Source organism: Otolemur garnettii, unplaced genomic scaffold (genome assembly GCF_000181295.1).
Source record: "Otolemur garnettii isolate 467f Iridium unplaced genomic scaffold, OtoGar3 scaffold00275, whole genome shotgun sequence".
Lineage (NCBI taxonomy): Eukaryota > Metazoa > Chordata > Mammalia > Primates > Galagidae > Otolemur > Otolemur garnettii.
Genome location: NW_003852670.1, coordinates 11,617 through 31,571, shown reverse-complemented (window position 1 = coordinate 31,571; position 19,955 = coordinate 11,617). Strand labels below are relative to the sequence as shown.

At 37.1% G+C, this 19,955-nt stretch overlaps 1 protein-coding gene and 2 pseudogenes across 1 annotated transcript in view; 2 read left to right on the top strand and 1 right to left on the bottom strand.

Moving 5' to 3' along the window:
* The window catches only part of WAPL (WAPL cohesin release factor), a 93,016-nt gene that overhangs the window by 63,175 nt on the left and 9,886 nt on the right, over nt 1-19,955 (top strand). The window contains exons 10-16 of the mRNA XM_012813518.2: nt 4,749-4,860; nt 5,217-5,314; nt 6,852-6,928; nt 10,369-10,544; nt 11,939-12,054; nt 12,428-12,592; nt 17,684-17,891. Coding sequence (XP_012668972.1) covers nt 4,749-4,860; nt 5,217-5,314; nt 6,852-6,928; nt 10,369-10,544; nt 11,939-12,054; nt 12,428-12,592; nt 17,684-17,891 — 952 coding nt within the window. The remainder of the gene's footprint in view (nt 1-4,748; nt 4,861-5,216; nt 5,315-6,851; nt 6,929-10,368; nt 10,545-11,938; nt 12,055-12,427; nt 12,593-17,683; nt 17,892-19,955) is intronic.
* Nucleotides 7,046-9,722, top strand: LOC105888312 (annotated as a pseudogene).
* LOC105888311 lies at nt 14,651-15,141 on the bottom strand (annotated as a pseudogene).

The window sequence follows — 19,955 nt, the reverse complement described above, 5'->3', positions numbered from 1 at the left end:
TTTTTTTTTTAAATTGAGACAGTCTCAAGCTGTAGCCCTGTATGGAGTACCATAGTGACATCATAGCTCACAGCAACCTCCAACTCTTGGTCTCAAGTGATCCTCTTGCCTCAGTTTTTTGTATTATTAGTAGAGATGGGGTCTTGCTCTAGCTCAGGCTGGTCTCGAACTTGTGAGCTCAAGCAATCCACCCATCTTGGCCTCCCAGAGTGCTAGGTGTGAGCTACCATAGTCGACCACGAATTTAAATTCTTATTCTCTGTGGGTTTCAGAAATAAAAATTCTAAAAGATTTGCCAGGGTTATACATTTCAATGAGTAAGCATTTGTTTATTCCATAGTGCTTCAGGGGACCTGAAGAAATGGGTGCAGTGTCCATCCTAATAGAGACTTGGCCAGTGGCTACCCTTAGGCTCAACCCAACTCCCCATGTTTAAGGTGGCTGTGCTACTTGTGCTTGATTTCAGTTCTACTTTTCTTCTGGCCTTTAGTTTTTGATACAGAGTCTAACTATGTCACCCTCAATAGAATACTGTGGTGTCATAGCTCATAGCAACGTCAAACTCTTGGAGTTAAGGGATTCTCTTGTCTCAGCCTCCCCAGTAGCTGGGACCACAGGTACCGCCACAATGCCTAGCTGTTTTTTTTGTTGTTGTTGCAGTTGTTGTTGTTTAGCAGGCCTGGGCTGGGTTCAAACCGGCCAACCCTGGTGTATGTGAACAGCACCCTAACCACTGAACTATAGGTGCCTGGCCTGTTCTGGCCTTTTAACTTGTGGAAACAATAGTATTCCATTGATTAGTAGGTTTGAAAAAGTAAGATTATCATATAATAGCCTTTTTTCCCAGACATTTCCAACAGTACTGTGTAAACATTTTTTTTCCTATTGCCTGCTTAAGAGTGCATCATTTGCTGCAAAAATTGGTAGAATACTTTGTGCTAGCTAGGTATGACTAATTGTTGTATTTAATTAGAATTAGTAATGGATTCTAGTAAACAAGAAGTAGGGAGAGCAAGTTAACTTTAAAAGGCATGATACAAAGCTGACGTGTGTGGTACTTTTCACTTTATAAAATTGAGGGAAATAGCTATTTTGCTCAGATGACACATTAGTGATTGCTCCTACCTTTAAAAACATATTTGTGACTTTTATTTACTTTAAATATTTTTATGATGTCTACTATTTTTTTCATACTATAAAAGAATAAATCTGAGCCTGTAATTTTTATTTGCTGCATAATTGAATGAATGTACTTATATTTTTTGTCTCTTGTATTGTTCAACATTGAGTTTCATTTCAGGTATTCACTGTTAATGAAAGTGCTAATAGATATCCTGGATCTTTGAATTTGCCCTCTGTTTTGTTGAATTTATTAGGATGGTAATTACCAGTATAAAGACTTACCTACACTGTGTCAGGTGTTGTCTTAATCAAACCAGAGCACCCTAGCACTGTGGGAGGCTCAGGCAGAAGGATTGCTTGAGTTTGCGAGTTCAAGACCAGCCTGAGCACGAATGAGACCCGATCTCTGCTAAAAATAGAAAAATTAGCTGGACATGGTGGCATACCTGTATTTCCAGCTACTTGGAATACTGAGGCAGGAGGATTGCTTGAACCCTGGAGTTTGAAGTTGCAGTAAACTATGATGATGCCGTTGTTATAATAGTTGCTTAACTTATTCCTTGATGGTACTGCTAATGTGTCATAGATAATTTAAAATAGTGATACACTCCAGCATTACTTAATGACAGGCATATAATCTGAAAATTCATTGTTAGGTGATTTCATTGTTGTGTGATCATAGAATATACAGATTTCAATAGTATATTGTGGTACACACCTAGACTATTTGGTGTAGTGTCTACAAATCTGTATAGCATGTTACTATTTGGTGTAGTGTCTACAAATCTGTATAGCATGTTACTGTACTGAATACTATAGGCAGTAACAGTGGTGGTTAAGTATTTAAACATAGAATTCAGTAAAATAGAGTACTAAAGATAAAAACATGATATACCTGTGTACGGTACTTGCCACAAATGGAGCTTGAAGTACTGGAAGCTGCTCCAGGTGAGTGGCCTAGGACATTATTGTACACTACTATAGACTACTGCATACTTTATACACAAACACTATATATTCAGTGCTACACTGAAGTTAACTTTTTTACTCTTGTAATAAACTTAACATATAACCATGTACAACTACACAAATACTTTCTTTATAACCTTATTGTATAAGCTTTTTTCTGTTTTTAAAATTATTTACTTTTTAACCTTTTTAGTTAAAATTAGCCTAGGCTCATATAGGCTCAATATCATTATCTTCATCTCTGCATTTTGTTCCACTGGAGGGTCCTCAGGGGCAATAACATAAATGGAGCTGTCATCTTTTATTATTCCTCCTGAAGGACCTGCCTGAGACTGTTTTACAATGAACTTTTTTCCTTTTTTAGATAGGAGGAGTGCACTCTAACATTAACAATAAAAAGTATGATATAGTAAATACGTAAAGTAGTAATATTGTAGTTTTTTATTATCGAGTATTAGATACTATACATAATTGTATGTGCTGTACTCTCATATAACTGGCAGTGTGTTAGGTTTGTTTATCCCCACATCATCACCAACACATGAGTAATGCATTATGCTAGGACGTCAAGAGAATGCAGAAACTTTTCATCTGCTTTATAATTTTATTAGGATCATTATGTGGATATGATTTAGGTTTTCAGATAGAATTGAAATAACTGAGAGCTAATAATTGCAGAGTAATATTATCAGTGTTTGTGCTTTTACTCTGAGGACATTTCCAATTTTCAAATAAAATGGTTGTATAATAGGTTTTTTAAAATGCTGTCTTACAGTATACTGAATAAAGGCTAAAATATCAAAGAATCCTTTTTATGCCAATAGAAATAAACAATAAAATCCCTTTGGCCTAAAAATGTGTGAGTTTTTACTATGTTAATATCAAATTATTATTACTTTTCTTCTTAAACAGTGTGTCATCCCTTTTTAGTTATAGGAGTATGACTCATAAAGTGATCCACCTGAACCAGTCTAATTAAATCACTCCTCGAGGGACAGAATGAATGTGTTTTTAAAGTATTGGATTCTAGTTTTGTATTTGGTATGTTGGATAGCAACTTAAAGAAAAATAGACCAAAGTCTTCTAAATTTGTAATACTAAGATTTTCCTTGGTAATAATATCTGTTCTTTGTATTTCTGAAAACTTGAATTATGTGCACTTTCAAATAGCTCAGGAGTACTTACTACAGACTAGCATCTTTTGAAGGGCAGAAGCTTTGGCAAGAAAATGGGGTATTTTCAATCTTTGCTAAATTAAAGCATTTCCTTTTTTATGCTGAAGTTTCTTTATTATGACAGGACCCAGTTTGCTCTTTGTTGGGAGGTGGCTGTATGCTTTAAAAAAGAAAAACAATAAAGTCAAAGGGAAAAAACAAAACTTTAATCTGGTTGTAGATATGGGTCATTTGTGCTCCCTCTAGTGGTGGTCCCAGAGCCTTACTTTCGTAAATTTACCACCCAAAAGAGACTGTAGCAAGCCTGTCAGTGTTCAGAGGTGGTCAAAATAAGGAAGTAGGCCTCCTATACTGATCCATATATGTGGTGCATGTCTGGTTATTAAAATTCAGTCAACTTAAGGAGGTGGTCAGCTAAGGAGATTCTACTGTATAATTTTGTTATTGTAGTCACATGAATATCTAAGCTGCTACCCCTGCAGTCTAAAGTTTAAGGCTGGTCACTTGGCAACACTAAAATGAACAAAGGATTTCTATGCAGAATAGATAAACAACTACACCAAATAAGAAAAGACAACCTTGCAGGAAAATAAGAATAGTGAACTGGAGTCTTGCAGTAGAAGAAATACAGTTAAATCTGTGGGAAATTTTTCAGATTTACTGTAGTCAGAAAAGTTAAGGCAGTAAGCTAACTTTTTGTGCCCTTGGGCAAAAATTTAAAGTTGTAACTTGTGCTTTTGAAGATTTAGGGTAATTAATCACTCCCATACTTTGTTCCTCAGACAAGTATTACATCTTTTGTGGTAAATTAATCCTGTTGATATAGGATTTATTTATTTATTTATGAATGAGACATGTTGCTTTCTCACCTAAGCTGGAATATAGTGGGGTGATCATAGCTCACAACATCCTTAAACTGCTAGACTCAAGAAATCTTCCTACCTCAGCCTTCTGAGTAGCCAGGACTATAGGCAAGTGCCATTACGTCTGGCTTTCTTTTTGCAGAGATGGGATCTTGCTTTGTTGCCTTGGTCTTTGGGCACATATAGTCCTCCTGCCTTGGCTTTGCAAAGTGCCAGGATTAGAGGCAAGAGCCCTCTCTGCACCTGGTCCCAATGTATAGATTTGCAGTTTAAATACATGTTTGCTTTGATTCATCAGTCCCACACTTGAGCCTTTGTACTGTAGAAATAATAGTGTTTGTATATTTTATTTTATATTAACTGATAAATGGTAGACTACTTTAATAACAAGTTTTCTCTATGAAACAAGCCATGTGGTTAAAAATCATTTGTTCAACTTAGACTATTTTGATAAAGTTAGAAATTAGTTTTTTTGGCTTGTAATATTATTTTACTTGTAACAACATTCTATTAAAAAAATCTAAATGTTGATAGCATACGGTATTTTTAAAGAAAATCTGTAGAATTGCCTCAGAATTCTTACTAAGTAAATATTTGTTAATGATGCTTCTGATTTTAGACTGGGCATTTAGCTATGGAGACATTATTGTCCCTCACTTCCAAACGAGCAGGAGACTGGTTTAAAGAAGAACTCCGGCTTTTGGGTGGTCTGGATCATATTGTAGATAAAGGTATGGATATGCACATGAATGACATTTTTATATATTATTTGAAGCCTGAAAAAATATTCACATAATTCAGAAAATAATTGTGTTGGGTTGAAAAGGTCTATTTTTTTTAGTAGCATCCTATATAAATCTTTCAGTTTTAAAGAAAAGGTCATTAACATTTTGGTATGGGGGGTTATGGAAATAAATTATTTTTAATATATGTAGTAGGATACATTTCAAAATCTTTCAGTATTAAACATAAAATAATGTTCAGAGAGTTTCCATCAGATTCATATTATGTGGACAGATAGGTTTTAATATACTCTAAAGAGTAAATAATGAGGTGATAAATACTAATGTCCCTTTTTTCCACTTAGTTAAAGAATGTGTGGATCATTTAAGTAGACATGAGGATGAAGAGAAACTAGTAGCTTCCTTATGGGGAGCGGAGAGATGTTTACGAGTTTTAGAAAGTGTAAGTATAAAAAAAAAAACCCCAACAAAGTGTAAGTATGAATCATTATTTAAAGAAAATTATTCAGGCTTAATTATTATTGTATGTATGTGTGAGAGATAAAGCCAAATATTTTATATAGGGTTTTGCCTCTGTTTTTTCAAGTTGAATTTGTAATGAATTCTTTGAGCAACGAGTTATTAATGAATAGGTTAAATAAATGAGTTTTGCATTTTAAACCTACATATATTATTGGTCCAAATGAAATGTCAGGTTTGCTTATATGTGCCAGACTTTATTATTCATTCCTTAATATGGCTTTCTCCTTAAATACATTATTTACTTATTTGTAATAAACAACAAGTAAATGCAGCCTGGTTTTTCTTTTCTCAGTTTTATTTGAGTCAAATTTTTGTAGGCACAGCTTGTTATAATATTTTTGCTTTAGAGAATGATACTGTTGAACTGCATTAAGTATATTTTGTTCTTTTATGAATGACTTAACCCAGTTCAGTATAGATTAGAATTAATATTGAGAGTGAATTTCAGGATGCATAGAATGTTAACCAGTTTGGATTAGCTAAAACATCTGTGGGGAAAATAATATTGGCCTAGATGAAATAAAAATTGTTCTTTATTTTAGAGTGCTTCAGGTACACTGGATAATGAATGTTATTCTTTTGTAAAAATATATTCTAAATTAATCTACTTAAGAATTTAAAAGTATTAGTTTGTTTAGTTCGGGAATGCTCTTTTCTGATGTTTAAAGTATTTGGTAATTTGTTTACAGTGAATCTAAAGTATAGAGTACATTTATTATGGGCAGTGCCTATAGCTCAGTCAGTAGGCGCCAGCCTCATATACTGAGGGTGGCAGGTTCAAACCCAGCCCCGGTCAAACTGTAACAATAAAAATAGCCCTTGTAGCAGGCACCTATGGTCCCAGCTACTTGGGAGGCTGAGGCAAGAGAATCGCCTAAGCCCAAGAACTGGAGGTTGCTGTGAGCTTGGTGACAAAGTGAGACTCTTGTCTCTAAAAAAAGAGAATACATTAATTATGAATGAGTAGTTATAATAGTGATTGATTCGGCACCTTAGCTCAAGTGGCTAAGACACCAACCACATATACACCAGAGCTGGCAGGTTCGGATCCAGCCTGGGCCAACCAAACAACAGTGACAACTACAACCAAAAAATAGCCGGGCTTTGTGGCGGGTGCCTATAGTCCCAGCTACTTGGGAGGCGGAGGCAGGCGAATTGCTTAAGCCCAAGAGTTGGAGGTTGCTGTGAGCTGTGATGTCATGGCACGTTGCCCAGAGTGACAGCTTGAGGCTCTGTCTGGAAAAAAAAAAAAGCGATTGATGCCTTAATTTTGTACTAAAGCACTACCTCTCTTATTTTACAACCTGGAATGCATGGATTGTGAAGTTATTCCATTAGATGACAAGGACTGTTTTTTTCTCAGTATTTGTATCTTTTAGGGCAACAGAGAGAATATGGTATTATGTCAATGAATGAAAGTTAGAGATTCTCACAGTTATTTTATTCTTCCATTTTAGGTAACAGTGCATAATCCAGAGAATCAAAGCTACTTGATAGCATATAAAGATTCACAACTCATTGTTTCATCAGCTAAGTAAGTTTTTCTGAGATCTAATGTTGTTTATTTCAAATACTTGGATTGACTATAAAGGGAATAAAATTGTATTTCTTTATAAAATGCTTTGCTGAGTTCTGTGAATCAGAGTACAGCATGGAGTACAGATTTTGGAACCAAAATAAGATTGAGTGTGGATTTCACATTGATAACTTCAGCTGCTTAACTATGGGCAAGTCACTTATTTGCTACAAGTTCTTTACAGTGGGGTTAAAAATTGTACCTGATCCACTTAGGATTGTTTTAAAATGACAATACATATGTTTTTATATATATATATTTTAAACTATATGCATATTAAATTTATGTATATATAAAATATTTAAAAATTTTAAATGATCTTAAAAGTGTGTTGTATGTTATATATAGTATATATTAACTAAATTAGTTAATATGTAAAGCCTTAAACAATGGTTGGTATATAATAAACAATAATAAGCATTACTCCTTATTTTTGTTATAAATGGACTGTTTTAGCCTCCTTCTGCCCTTTATTTATATGTGTTTTTCTAGAACTGTATGTAGTTTCTCCCATTTCACATTCTTGCTTGCCCATCTTTCATCACAATTAGGCTAATGTTATCACCTCAGTGCATGTAAAATTCCCAAGTATGTCTCCAATCCTGATTCTGCCTTATTACAGCAGCCTCTTCCTGATATCTCTGTCCTGGTTCTTTTATTTCTGCCCTGCTTCTTTGGCCTTTAGTCCAGTAGCACAATACCATGTGGAGTTAATTTTCTCCAAATCTCTACTTTGAAAAAATAATCCTTAACTCCCATATCTCCATGACTCCTTATTATCTTTGGATATATATGCAGTTTTCTTAGGAAGTAGGTCTTATTAAAGACCCACTGCAGCCTGACTCTATTTTATCTATTTTTATAACCTCTTTTATTATAGAGAATTTCAACAATAGACAAAGTAAACAAAATAATACAATGAGTATACTTTACTCAGCTTAATTATGAATTACAGCCAGTTTTATTTCCATCTGTAACCCCTTACATTATTATTTTGAAGCAAACCCAGATATTATCATTTCATCTGTAAGTACTTCAATATAAGGTTTTAAAGAAAAGGACTCACATGGTGTAAATTATTAATTTTTTAATATAGTTTTAGTCAATATTTAAATATCTAGTAATCTTCATCAGTGGTCTCAATCTTTACAATGGATTTTCTTAATCTGTTGTAGATTTCTTCATCTCTTTTTTTTCTCTAGTGTTTTCAAGTTTTATGTGTTTTTTTTTTTTAATTAAGACAGTCTTGGCTCGGCACCTATGGCTCAAGTGGCTAAGGCGCCAGCCACATACAACTAAGGTGGCGGGTTCGAATCCAGCCCGGGCCGCCAAACAACAATGACGGCTGCAACCAAAAAATAGCCGGATGTTGTGGTGGGCATCTGTGGTCCCAGCCGCTTGGGCGGCTGAGGTAGGAGACTCGCTTGAGCCCAGGAGTTGGAGGTTGCTGTGAGCTGTGATGCCACAGCATTCTACCCAGGGGGACAGCTTGAGGCTCTGTCTCAAAAAAAAAAAAAAAAAAGACAGTCTCTTTGTCACCCTTGGTAGAGTGCTATGGCATCATAGTTCACAGCAACCTCAAACTCTTGGGCTCAAGAGATCTTTTTGCCTCTGCCTCCCAAGTAGCTGGGACTACAGGTGCCCACCACAATACCTGGCAAATTTTTAGTGACTGAGTCTTGTTCAGGCTGGTCTCTAACATGTGACCTCAGGCAGTCCACCCGCCTTGGCCTCCCAGAGTGCTAGGGTTCCAGACATGAGCCACGATGCCTAGCCCATTTATATATTTTATATTACATTTTAATACTCTTGATGCATACATTCTAGTTGTTTTATTACCATATTTTACTTGCCCTTATCAAAGAGTATTCTTGTAAGTTAAATCTTTCTGATTTTATTTTACTTTTATTTATTTATTTGAGACAAAGTTGAAAGCTGTCACCCTGGGTAGAGTGCCATGGCGTTATAATCATAGCAACCTCCAACTTTTGGGCTCAAGCAATCCTCTTGCCTCAGTTTTTCTATTTTTAGTAGAGATGGCGTCTCACTTTGGCTCCGGCTGGTCTCGAACTTGTAAGCTCAAGCAATCTACCCACTTCAGTCTCCCAGAGTGCTAGGATTACAGGAGTGAGCCACCAGGCCTGGTCAGAAAAAATTATTTTAGTTTGGAACCTTACAGAAAAATTTCTTCAGTTATGTTTTAGAGGGCACCTAGGGGTGGATTAGATGTGGTGTGGATTTCCTTATATTGTATGGCGTGTAATACATGAAGAATCAACTGACATAGCTTAATTAACCTATATGAGACTTAAAAAGTAAATTAATGGACTTATTGATTTAAAGAGAGTGTTTAGAAATACTAGACTTTTTTAAGGTTTATATTTCTTTGGTTCTTTGAGGGTATCTTTAAAATCCTTAGATGTAGGGCCTGGGGCGGTGGGAGCTGTGGCTGGACAAGCATTTAGAAAGTTTCTTCCACTCTTCAATTGAGTATTGGTTGAAAAGGTGTGCAACCAAAACTGTAACCAAAGGAGGCATTATGCTTCCAGAAAAATCTCAAGGAAAAATATTGCAAACAGTAGTGGCTGTTGGATTAGGCTCTACAGGAAAGGGTAGAGAGGTTCAACCAGTTAGTGTGAAATTTGGAGCTAAAGTTTTTCTCCTACGATTTGGAGGTACCAAAGTAGTTCTAGATGACAGGGGTTATTTCTTATTTGGAGATGGTGACATTCTTGGAAAGTATGTAAACTGAAATAAATCACTACTGATGAAATGGCCCATTCCACTGAAGTTCTGAAATCTTCCATCTTGTAAATAATTTCCATGTCTCTCTTTTATAAAAACTGATGATGTCTAAACTGCTGGAAAAAAAAAAAATCTTTCGATACAGCTCTGTATACCCTTGGATGGCTGTCAGGGGAACATGCCAGTTTGAAAGACTTACAATGATTTGCTTTAATGCATATGAAGTATTTAGTACTTTTTTTACAGCGTTATTTATTATGTAATATTAGTGTATTAATAATTGTTACCTGCCAAGAACTTGCTTTCTAAATGAGAACTATCTAAAACGAGATTCAGAAATGTCCAGCATTAGCTCGTAAAGTTTTACCTATTTGAGGAAGGGTTATGGTTTGTCCATTGTATTGGAGACATCAGTAGAATGTAAAACGGGGGAGAACTCCTGGAAAATAGTTTACTAGTGATAGATATAGTTAATACAGATACAAACTTCTGCCATGTGTTTTTAATTTTGCCTTTTCTTATAGAAATTTTAAAATTATATTTTTGCAAAATAATATGAAATTCAGTCTGACAGTATTATGTTCAAGTAAATAGAAATTTATTATGTACTGTTACTATTTACCATAATAGTCCACATTTTATTTTCTCTTAAGAGCATTACAACATTGTGAAGAACTGATTCAGCAGTATAACCGTGCTGAAGATAGCATATGCTTAGCTGACAGTAAACCTCTGCCTCATCAGAATGTAACTAACCATGTGGGCAAAGCAGTGGAAGACTGCATGAGGGCCATCATTGGGGTGTTGCTTAATTTAACTAATGATAATGGTAAGTATTTTTCTCCATATTTGTAATATACAAGATTGTATATTATACATTAAAACAAGTTATTCCCCTTTGTTTCTTCTTGTAATTTTGCTTTTAATTTTTTGAGACAATGTCACTTGGTTACTCTTGATAGAGTGCTGTGGTGTTATTGCTCACAGCAACCTCAAACTCTTGGGCTCAAGTGATCTATTGCCTCAGCCTCCCAAGTAGCTGGGACTACAGGTGCCTGCCACAAAGGCCAACTATTTTTATTTTTGCTTTTTAGAGATGGCATCTTGCTCTTGCTTGGGCTGGTCTCAAATACCTGAGCTCAAGTAATCCACCTGCCTCTGCCTCCTGGAGTGCTAAGATTACAGGTGTGAGCCACCATGCCTGGCCAATATAGTGATTTTTTTTTTTTTTTGAGACAGAGCCTCAAGCTGTCCCCTGGGTAGAATGCTGTGGCATCACAGCCCATAGCAACCTCCAACTCCTAGGCTCAAGTGAGTCTCCTACCTCAGCCTCCCACCTCAGCCTCCCAAGTAGCTGGGACCACAGGCACCCGCCACAATGCCTGGCTATTTTTTGGTTGCAGCCATCGTTTTGGTGGGCCTGGGCTGGATTCGAACCTGCCACCTTAGGTGTATGTGGCTGGCGCCTTAGCCACTTGAGCCACAGGCACCAAGCCAATATAGTGGTTTTTATTTTATTATTTTATTTTTTTTGAGACAGCCTCAAGCTGTCCCCCTGGGTAGAGTGCCATGGCATCACAGCTCACAGCAACCTCTAACTCCTGGGCTCAAGGGAGTCTACTGCCTCTGCCTCCCAAGTAGCTGGGACCACAGGTGCCCACCACAACGCCTGGCTATTTTTTGGTTGCAGCCGTCATTGTTGTTTGGTGGCCCCGGGCTGGATTTGAACCCCCCACCTTAGGTGTATGTGGCTGGCGCCTTAGCCACTTGAGCCACAGGCGCCGAGCCAATATATTGGTTTTTAAAACCACCATAATATACTTGACTTACTCATTTGTAGGTTTAAATTGCTTTTAGGCTAGAGTGCAGCAATGTCATCATAGCTCACTGCAACCTCAGACTTCTGGGCTTGAGTGATCCTTTTACCTCCTCAGCCTCCCAAGGGACTATAGGCATATACTACCACGCCTGGCTACTTTTTCTATTTTTTGATAGGATGAGGTCTTCCTCTTGCTCAGGCTGATCAAAAACTTGTGAGCCACCACTGTTGGCCAGAAGTTGATAATTTTAGAACTTAAAAGGTTGGTCCAGAAATATCAAGATTGTATTTCAGTAAAAGAATAACTGTGTAATTCTAAAGTATTAACTTTTAATAAATACTGGTTTATTGTTGTCAAAAGTAAGAATAAGTAACAATTTTTGTATTTCCATTTCTTATGTCAGAGTGGGGCAGCACCAAAACTGGAGAACAGGATGGCCTCATAGGCACAGCAATGAATTGCGTGCTTCAGGTTCCAAAGTACCTACCTCAGGAGCAGAGATTTGATATTCGAGTGCTGGTAAGTTGAAATGTCTGTTTCAGAAATAATTATTTTATCTATTTGAAGTTGAAAAAGTTCATTTTAGTTTTAGTTTAAGAACCAGTTTAATACATCGTAGGTTGTATTGATAAATTTTACATAGATGTACTTCTTATTGTACAAAAGACAACCTGAAGGATTCCACTATAAAAAACAGTAAGTATGGACACTAAAAGTGGTGATTAAAAATGAAAGGAATGATTTTTTTGGAAGACAGTATCTTTCTTATATAATACTTTTTAGCCATTTTTCAGAGGCTAAGACACTGATTAACAGGTTTTTATGCTGTCAGTAAAAATTACGTATATTCGTTTGTTTTAAGTTCTTATTGCATCTTTTAAAATTTTTGTAGGGCTTAGGTCTCCTGATAAATCTAGTGGAGTATAGTGCTCGGAATCGGCACTGTCTTGTCAACATGGAAACATCGTGTTCTTTTGATTCTTCCTTCTATAGTGGAGAAGAAAATGATAGTTTAAGGATACCTGGACAAGTTCATGCTGTTCAGGCTTTAGTGCAGGTAAGCAATAACTTAAACACAAACTAATATCCTGTAGTTTGTTGCATTTCCCAATTCCTTTATCAATTACACTTTTTAAATCTCCTTGCCCTGTGTTTTATTTATTTATGTTTTTCTTTGGAACTTCTGAAAGCTTATCTTTGCTTGGGTAGGGAGGGGAATATCTTTTAGATCTGACAAATTCTTAAATGTTCATAGTTTTTAGGGTGAAACTCTATTTAAACCAGAATTTTTTAACCAATTAAAAAATGTGCAATCTCTCTGTGGATCAGTGAGAGGTCTATTAACTAGACTTCAGGCCTTATTTAGTTTCATAATTTTAACTTACATTTATTGATGTGTATGTGTAACATGCATAGTTCTATGCAATTTTATTCCCTGTGTAGATGCACGTACTCACTACTACACTAAGGTGCAGAAAGAACTATCACCATAATAGTTCTGTTCTCAATCTCTTATCTTTTCAAGAATGTTGTATAAATGGAATAATATGTAACCTTTTGAGTTTGACTTGTTTTCATTAAGCTTGTATCTTTGAGGTCTATTCAGGTTCCTACATATACTGTTCTGAGTAGATATTTCCTTGTATGGTTGTACTAGAGTTTTTTTCAAACATTCTGGTCCCTGTATAATGGAACATAAAAGGAGTAAAGATACACTATTGGGGGAAGGGGTGAAAAAAAAAAAAAAGATATACTATCAATGGCTTTGGGAGTAGTTTTCGAAGAAATAAATAATTGATCTACATTATTCACGTAGTAGGGGTTAATTTGCAGAAAGTATTCCCACATTCCAGGAGATCCTTGTTTATGGGTTGTTTTAGGAATAGGCTCAGATTTTTCTGCTCTATCTAATGAACCTAGGAATATGTGGTATATCCAGCCCAGTATTTCTCTTTTGTACTGCATGTTATAGAAGTACCCTATCATCAGAATATCATTCTGTGTCATGCCTGGCTTTCTTTTACCTGCTATGGTTTCTCAGTTTTTAACCAGTCTGAAGTTTTATCTTTAGATTGTAAAACAGTTGAGTGATAGGTTCTGTTGCTCTTATTTTAGAAAATATCTTCTACTCATTTACCTTAAGTATTAAGAAATGGCTCTTGATTCTCATTTTCAAAGATAGAGTAGAAAAATTAATGTTCAGATTTATATCCTTCCTACTATTGATAATATTGATCTTAATCTAGTAATTTTTAAATTAGGTAATTCTGTTTACTGACATGAATGTTCTTCTGTTGTTTCTCTTTTCTACTTTTGAAAAATTAGTTTATCTTAAAAATCAAAAGTAATTTATGTATATAGGTTAAAAAAATTACTTTTAGTAAGGTTTAAAATCCGTATTTCCTGAAAAGCTACTATTTGTAAGTTTTGTATCTGTCCTGAGAAATTAGTGTTTGTGCACCTATGAAAATAAATGTGTACTCCTTTTTATGTAAATGGAATTTGATTATATACAGTGCTCAGTGTGTATTGTTTCTTGTTTTTTTTTTTTTGACATTTCTTTATTGTGCAAAAGTAATCAACACTGTGGGTCCACCAGCATGCTGCTGCAGCTCATGTGGGCTAATTGCGTTGCTTCTAGGGCAGAGGAGTCTGGGTAGGGGGAAACTGATGAAGGGGAGATACACTACAGGCCTGGGGACTGCCAAGCACACCAGCTGGGAGCTCCTGAAGGGCAGAGACACAGACACAGGACACTATGACCAAGAGCATGGCACACAATGACAGGGAGGATGGTGGGGCAGCTACTGCCCTCTTCCCCCATGTGTTCCCTAGGAGGAGCTGGGGACCTGGGGCCGAGAAGCCCAGCTGTGTCACTCCAGAATCACATGGCTTGGTGCAAGCACAGACTGTCCCACCTTATGCATCTGTAAATTGGCAACAGTAAAGGGAACTTCACAAAGCTTCCATTAGCACACATGAGACTGAAATAGGGATATTTATCAAAGTAATCAATGCAGAGCCTGGCATATAGGGGTTTTTTGTCTGGAAAATCTCAGCTCAGAGGATCTTCTTCAGAAAGCCAAAATATGAGATAACTTCCCTAGAAATTGTCTCAGGGCATTGGGACCCTTGAGGACTCCTTGGAGCCTACGGCCCCCAGAGTGCCCTGAGCCCCAGAATATATGTGCCAGGGCAACTGATGGGGTTGGGGCACTGGACCCCCGGGGAGGTTCCCACAGAAGCTGGGTAGACACTGGAGGAATTGGGGTTGGGACCATGATGGTTCTGCATATAACATAGGCCAGAGGCAGGCTGGTAGGGAGGCAGGCTGGGCATGTGCCCAGGAGCACAGGTGGGCCAGGCAGCTAGTTTCTGACCACTAGCATGTTACATCTGGGTGATAGGGTGGCTTGAGGACAGGTGAGGGTGACAACTCTGTGTGGGATAGGAGCCAGGCACAGGGTTCAGCTTCCGGCTCTGGACTGCCCTTCTTTCTGCTGAAAATCCTGAGATGTACTTGAACATGGATGTCCTTCTCATCAGGCTAAAGGGGAACTTCTGATCAAGCTTCAATGCTGCTCGCTCTACCTCACTGGGCAGTTTGAGTGTTAATTAATTGTGACAGCTTCAGGGTAGATTGAATGTGTGTTACTTAACTTTGTGTGCCAGTCTCCTCATCTGTGATCCTGACCTCTCCTTCCATAGTGGCTTGCCAGTTGCTCAGGAATAGGCAGGGCCATGTGTACTGTTTTTTGCTTACATTGTCTTCAAGAGCTATTAGCACATAGGTTTCTCTCATTCTTTCTAATGACTGCATACTGTTTAGCAGTTTATTTAACCAGTTTTCTACTGAAGTACTTTTAAATTGTTTAAAAGTGCTTTTTTGGTTGTCTTTTGTTAAAAATACTATAGAAGTAAACACCTTAGAGGCTAAATCTCGGGCCATACTATTCAAAGTGTGTCTGTTGGGTAATTTCCTAGCTTAGGAATTGTTGTGTCAGCACATATATACTATATTTAAAGTTGATGTGCCTAACTCGTCCCACCCTCATCACTAAGCACATACTTCTTCTACCCTCAAATTATACTTTTCCCCAAAACTGTTTATGATTCTTTCTTTCTTCACATTACTTATGTCAACATTTTTGCAAGTCTAACAGGTTCCTAGATATTTATGGTGTTTCCTTTAATGATATTTTGCACACGTCCAGAAACAGTTGTGGATTGCACTATGCTTTTTATTTTTCCAAAGCCCTTGTTTTGTAACCTCTTTTTGTCTTTTCCAAACCAGTAATGCTTAATGATGTATCTTCAGAAAGTAGTCCACAAAACTTGATACTTTACTGAGTTACTACTAGGAGTCCATTATTCTTAAACCTTTTGCTGTCATGGCTTCTTAAAAATTACTGGGAAATGGGGGAGACCTGTGGCTCAGTGGGTAGGGCGCTGGCCCCATATACCAAGGGTGACGGGTTCAAACCTGGTCCCAGCCAGCTAAAAAAACAAAACAAAACAAAAAAACAGCAGTGACAACTACCAAAAAAAAAAAATTACTGGGAAACCCAATGTGCTTTTGTTTGTATGTACTATATCTATATTTACTGACTTTAAATGAAAACTGGGAAAAATTACATTAGCCATTAGAACAGTGACATAATCACATGGCACATAGACTGTAAAATGTCACTGCACTCTCATGAGAGAAGGAATAGATGACAGCTAACTTCTTTGTATTGTTATGAATGTAATTTTGACCTCCCAGAGTCTCTCATAGAATCTCAGTGACTTTCAGGGATTCCTAGACCAATTTTGAGAATTGCTTTTTATTTATTTATTTTTTGCTTGAATTGCATGTTGGTAATATCCAAATTAAAGGAACTCGAGTCTTTAAAAAAAAAAAAAGACAGAATCTCTGTCACCCTGGGGTTGAGTGCCATGGCATCATCACAGCAACTTCAAACTCTTGGATACAAGAGATGTTCATGCCTCAGCTTCCCTAGTAGTTGGAACTACAGATGCCTGCCACAACACCTGGCTGATTTTTCTATTTTTAGTAGAGACAGGGTCTCACTCTTGGCTAAGGCTGGCCTCAAACTCCTGAACTCAAGCAATCCAGCTGCCTCAGCTTCCTAAAGTGCTAGGCTTACAGAAATGAGCTGCTATACCTGGCCTGGTAATTGAAACTTTCATTGTTGGAAATAGTATGTGCATCATTAATTGATTTTTTTTTTTTTTTAAAGAGACAGAGTCTCACTTTGTTGCCCTCAGTAGAATGCTGTGGCATCACAGCTCACAGCAAACTTTCAGCTCTTAGGTTTAGGCTATTCTCTTGCCTCAGCCTCCCGAGTAGCTGGGACTATAGGCGCCTGCCACAACACCCAGCTATTTTTGTTGTTGTTGTTGTTGAAGTTTGGCTGGGGCCAGGTTCAAACTCACCACCCTCAGTATATGGGGCTGGTGCTCTACTCACTGAGCCACAGGTGCTGCCTTTCTCCTCTTTTCTTTTTTTTTTGAGACAGGGCCTCAAGCTGTTACCCTGGGTAGAGTGCCATGGCATTGCAGCTCACAGCAACCTCTAACTCTTGGGCTTAAGTGATTCTCTTGCCTCGGCCTCCCAAGTAGCTGGGACTACTGGCGCCTGCCACAACACCTGGCTTTTTTTTTGGTTGTAGTTGTCATTGTTGTTTTGGCAGGCGTGGGCTGGACTTGAACCTGCCAGCTCTGGTGTACGTGGCTGGTGCCTTAGCCGCTTGAGCTACAGTTGTTGAGCCTCATTAATTGATTAATTGAATCCCAGCAGCATTTATACGTGTACTTTTTGTCTTGGGTTTCACTATGATATAGAAAGACCAAAAACTTTATTTATATTTACTCTTTTATTAGACAAGTAGAACCTCCATAGTTAACCACTTCTTCAAGTTGACCTAATTTTCATAGACTGGACATGCACCACATGTACAGATCAGTACAGTAGGCCTAGTTCCTGATGTTGATCACTTCTGTATGTTGTCAGGTTTGTTACAGTCCCTTGGGTGGTCAACCTTCTGAGGTTCTACTGTATTTAAAAGCAATCAGAACCTTGAGTTTGGGAGTATACTTATTGGTTGGTCTCTTTTTAATGATCTTCAAAAATAATTTTTATCAGCTATTTCTTGAGCGAGAGCGAGCAGCCCAGTTGGCAGAAAGTAAAACAGATGAGTTGATCAGCGATGCTCCCACCACTCAGCATGATAAGAGTGGAGAGTGGCAAGAAACAAGTGGAGAAATACAGTGGGTGTCAACTGAAAAAACTGATGGTACAGAAGAGATACATAAGAAGGAGGAGGATGATGAAGAACTTGACCTCAATAAAGGTATATTTATTTTGAATAGTGTAGTCAAATTGAGCACTACAGTTTGATTTTGTTTGCTTATTCAAAGCATTTAATTTGATTATTATAATCCACCTTTTGTTTAGGGCCTTTCTAGTTCAGTCCAAACAGGCTTTGATACTTCAGTATTGTAGTGATATTTCCTAGCAGTTAGGACAGTGGATGTCGGTCCCACATGCTAGTGACAGAAAAGATAAAGTCAGTGGTTTTAATGAGTAGGGCACCAGCCCCATATACTGAGGGTGGCGGGTTCAAACCTGGTCCTGGCCAAACTGCAACAAAAAATCGCTGGGTGTTGTGGTGGGCGCCTGTAGTCTCAGCTACTTGGGAGGCTGAAGCAAGAGAATCACCTAAGCCCAAGAGCTGGAGGTTGCTGTGAGCTGTGACGCTATGGCACTTTACCGAGGGCGACAAAGTGAGACTCTGTTCTCTAAAAAAGAAAAAAAGATAAAGTCACTTTTTCCTTCCTTAGCCCCTCCTTTCCTTTGCTTATCTGTTAAAAGTTTTATCAGTTTCATTTTAAACCAAGTTCTATTGTTATAAGTTCTAGGAATAGTTTTTTTTTAAAGGGTAAGTACTAGGTGGTAAACACAGTAAGAATTACATTAAAGGTGGTATCTTCATTAATCAAATCTTTATTGAGTATCTCCTATTGTCAGTAATTTTGATAATTACTTTTCCATTCGTATAAGTTCTGCAGAATAGCCATTTGTAGCTTGTTATTACTAAGGTTATGAAATTTATATTGTCAGTCCTCTACATACATGGGTTCTGCATCCTCAGAGTCAACCCACAACAAATCTAATACACTGTTTACATTGTATTGGGTATTATAAGTAATCTAGAGGTGATGTAAAATATACCAGAGGATGTGCATAGGTTACATGTGAACACTGTGCCAGTTTATATCAGAGACTTGAGTATCCTCAGATTTTGGTATGGGAAGGGTTCTAGAACCAATGCAGATTCCAAGGGGTGATGGCAGTATGTTCAGCTTTACATTCCCAGGAAAACTCAGCAGTATCTTGTTCTGAGTTCCTCCCCAAATCTAGTGCTATTGTGTTAAGACATTTGATTCTTCCTCAGTTTCTAGGTTTTAATGTTTGAGGTAGGGGGACATAATGATATTTTTAGTTGTTTAGCAGTCTTTTCAAAACTGAACAGTTTTAATATATTCACAAGATTGTACAACTATCATAACTGTCTAATTTCAGTTCTATTTTTTTATCTCCCCTGAGAGAACCCCACTAGCAGCCATCACCCCTCCACCTAGCCACTGGCAACCACTAATCTACTTTCTGATCTATGGATCTGCCTGTTCTGGACATTTCATATAAAAGAAGTCATATGTGACTGACTGCTTTCAAATAACAAAATGTATTCAAAGTTTATCAATGATACAGCAAATGTTAGTACTGTAGTCCTTATTATAGCCAAATAATATTCCATAGTATTTTTACACCACATTTTGTTTTATCTTTTTCTCCATTGATAGGTACTTGTATAATGTCTATTTTTTAGCTGTTTTGAATTCTCTTACTATGAATAATTGTGTACTTTTTTGTAGATACATTTCTCTTGGAAATAAACCTAGGAATTAGAAGTGTTGAATTATATTAACTCTATATTTAACATTTTAAGAAACTGCCAAACTGTTTTCTATTGTGACTACACTATTTTATATTTATATCAGCAATGTATGAAGGTTCCTCCATTATTTGTCTTTTGAAAAAACTTTAGGTCGTTGCTGTGGATGTAAAATGGTGATGCATTGTGGTTTGATTTGCAGTCCTCTTACGGCTAGTGATGTTGGACATCTTTTCCTGTGCTTATTAGCCATTTGTATATCTTTTTCTTTTTTTTTTTTTTAAGAATGTCTATTCAGTTGCTTTATCTAGTTTTTAGTTAGGTTGTCTTTTTGTTGTTGAGTTGTAAGCATTCTTTATATATTCTAAATACTTAACCCTTACCAAATAGAAGGTTTGCAAATACACTCTCCCATTAAGTGGGTTGTCTTTTTACCTTGTTAATGGTGTCCTCTGTAAC